This window comes from Silurus aristotelis (assembly GCF_946808225.1).
Source record: "Silurus aristotelis genome assembly, chromosome: 3".
In the NCBI taxonomy this organism is placed as follows: Eukaryota; Metazoa; Chordata; class Actinopteri; order Siluriformes; family Siluridae; genus Silurus; species Silurus aristotelis.
In genome coordinates, this window is record NC_139576.1 from 5,556,696 (window position 1) to 5,560,097 (window position 3,402).

General features: G+C 33.8%; 1 protein-coding gene across 50 annotated transcripts in view; it reads right to left on the bottom strand.

The window, feature by feature from the left end:
- map2 (microtubule-associated protein 2) overlaps window positions 1-3,402 on the bottom strand; it is a 132,454-nt gene continuing 129,052 nt past the window's right edge. For all 50 annotated transcript variants that reach the window (XM_083536235.1, XM_083536245.1, XM_083536208.1 and 47 more), the window contains 2 exons: window positions 2,256-2,368; window positions 1-841 (listed from right to left, as the gene is read on the bottom strand). In XM_083536235.1, the coding sequence (XP_083392361.1) occupies window positions 647-841; window positions 2,256-2,368 (308 nt within the window). In that variant the 3' untranslated portion in view covers window positions 1-646. The remainder of the gene's footprint in view (window positions 842-2,255; window positions 2,369-3,402) is intronic.

A 3,402-nucleotide genomic window follows, 5' to 3' on the forward strand; every position in this document is an offset into this window, starting at 1 on the left:
TTCTTTCTTTCTTTTCTTTTTTTTTCTTTTTTTGTGGAGATGGGGTTCGGACTCCATGCACTGGCTCTGCGCATAAAAGAACGAGGAGGAAACAGCTGCCCAAAAAAATCTTCCTTCTTCCTTTTCCTACTGCTAAACCTAATCTGTACACCACCGTAATAAAAAAAAAAGAGACAAAAAAAAGAGAGAGAAAGAGATAGAGAGAAAGCGGAAGAGAGGAAGAATGTCTCACACAGGATATAGGGAGAATAAAAAGCACTGGTACCTTTCTATCTAATGATCTGGAATCCTAGGATAAAAATGATTACCATAAAATAGGAATAAAAATCAGACAACAATTCTTCTTTTTTTTTTTTTTTTTTCCCTTCACCGATTTCTCCTCCTTCCGTTATAAAGTCCGCTCCAGCTCCGGGTTGCTGCTCTCGTTCTGGCGCCAGATAACGATTGTGATGTGGATGTGTGAGATGATACTCAAGGGAGTAAATGCAGTGTCCCAGAAACGTTCAGAGGGTCGTTAGCCACTACTACGACACCACTAGGGGGGGTTGCTGTATATATTTGTATATAAATGTATATATAGATGGGTGGAGCTGATGGCGTAGCTGGGCGTTTTGGAGGATGGTGAAAGCGATTTACTTTTCTTGCTTTAGAGTCCCTGCTTGGCCAAAGCAGCTGTGACGTCCTCGGCCAGCGTGGCCAGCTGTGGGGACTCGAGCAGGTTGATGCTGCCGGATGATGACATTTGGTGGGGAGACAGACCAGGAGACTGAGTGACGATCTCAGCACCGTGATCCACCCGAGCCTTCGCTGTCTCGCGGAACATCAGCTTGTGGCTCTCGATCTGAGAGGACAAGAGAGGCAGAGCCATAAAATTCAATAATTAAACTAATCTAGCATTAGGAGACATAACAAATACATTTAAAATCATAATAAAATCTCCACTATAATACTGGTAGTCACTCAGACTTATGTCAGTTTCTGTTGCAGACAAATTATGTGGCCTCTTACAGAAAAAGGTTTGGGGACTTTTGGACTAGAAAATCTGCTATATTTCACTTATTACTGTGTCCAAAAACCGCCTACTTTTACCAAAAAAGGAAAGATTACTGACACTGCAAATTGACAACTATTACCTGTAACCCATCAACAAATAATAAAATCTCACAAAAAACTAAATAATCTCATTTACCTGACAACGCTACAGTACTTTAAACTAATCTTTTGGAAATTTCTAACTGCTGAAAAAACATAAAGAGAGCCATTCAGACTTCACGATGGTGAAAACGAACAAAAAATATTTTCAAGAACAAAGTCGAAATATTTAGAAAATAAAGTAACAATTATGAGACTAAAGTAAAAATATTTTAAAAATAAAGGAAAAGGAAGAGAATAAAGTAAAAATACAAGAATAAAGTAAAAATATTTTGAAAATAAAGTAAAAATTGCAACAATAATGTCGAAATCTTTTGAGTATAAAGTAAAAATTATGAAGATAAAGTAAAAATATTTAGAAAATTAAGTGAAAATAACAAGAATAAAGTCTAAATATTTTAAGAATAAAGTTGAAATTACATGAATAAAGTCAAAATAATTGAGAAAAAATGCCAGAATAAAGTCGAAAATATTTTAAGAATAGATAAAAATTACGAGAAAATAATGTAAAAAAAACTTTAAGAATAAAGTTGACAAATTTTGAGAATGAAGTCAGAAAAATACGAGGTTAAAGGGGTAATATTTTAAGAAAAATCACAGAATTGTGATGTTTTGCATAAAAAAGTTGTGGAGGAATTCTACTTTAGGTTAGGACTTAGCAATAAGAAAATTCTTTGTCTTTTGGTGCATCAGAGTTATAATCAGGAAACAGACACTGTAGTGGTTATGTAGAAAACTTAATTTATTCAGAAAAAAAAAATCAGACAGACATTAAGGAAACTGCCTCTTTTGTGCAGTCTGAAGAATATCGATGAAAGGAAATCAACCGGGGTCTGGGGTTAAAATATTTCGACTTTATGAAGCTATAGAATGTGCTTTTTCAGCACAAATGAGGGAAAATGAAAGACGGTGAAAACAGAGCACGTGGTACATGTTTAACAATTTACAGACATCGAGCTACAATGAATTTTCTTTTATCGAAAGTATTTTATTGGGAATTTTTTTTTTTTCAGTTTTTTTTAGCAATACAATACAGGACACGATAATAATTTATGTTGTGTTGTGTTGTGTATTTCAATAAAATTTGATTGCATTGTACCTACCATCACATTGCCTCCACCTGGCACATGATGAGCATTGCCCAAAGAGCCAATCTTAGCATGGGCTTTATCCTTGAAGCCAAGTTTTACGCTCTCAATGCGAATATTTCCGCCACCTACAGAAATGAAGGCATGAGAGAAAAAAAGCTAAATTCGGATTTACGTACAAATTCTTGTCAAATGATAAAACTTCAGTTGGTTCCTAAGTTGAATGCCTCTGTATTTCCAAAACCAAAATCCCAAATTCATTCCTTTTCTCTTAATAAAAGCTTGAATATAAATATTTTTTGGGGGGATGGGCACAAAAAAAAAAAAAAAAAAAGAAAATTAAATGCCTTGGCACATAAATTACTTGGCAGTTAATTATATAGACAAAATTTATACTAGACTTTTGACGAGATAGCTGCATTAGCCTTCAAGCTAGCAATTTAGATTAGCCTTTATTGCTAGCTACACACAGTCGTGGACAAAGTACACAAACCATAAACATCCATATGGTAAAATATTACTTCAGTAATAAAGTGTCTCTTTAAACTTTCACTTGTACAAATGTATTTGCCTTCAAATCTACATTAGTATTCAAAGTATTATGATTTATTATGGCTATAAATGTTTCTATTATCATTTCTTGTCACAATCTATTAATAGAGTGATATCAATAAGTCAAACACTGATTAATATCTAATAAAAAAGCCCAGAACATTAGAGTAAAAGTCTCATCAAATAAAAGTACTTCAGTAAAGTACAGATACATAAAAAATGTACTTAAGTACAGTAACAAATTACAATTACTACGTTACTATCCACCATTGGCTACACAATATTTTGGACTACTTAGCTATACTAGCCTTTGGACAAGTTTGGATGATGCTACATTAGTCTTTATTGCTATTTATACTTTTCTTGGAAATATCTAGCTACACTAGCCTTTAGATTAGCTAGCCATACAAGCATTTAATTTAACTACTATACTAGCCTTTGGACTAGCTAGTTACATTAGTTTTTAGAGTAGCTTGTTACACTAGACTAGACTGGACTAGCTAGTTACATTTGTTTTTAGAGTAGCTTGATACACTAGACTAGCCTGGACTAGCTAGTTACACTAGACTAGACTAGCTAAATAAATTAGCCGTTATTGCTTGATACACTA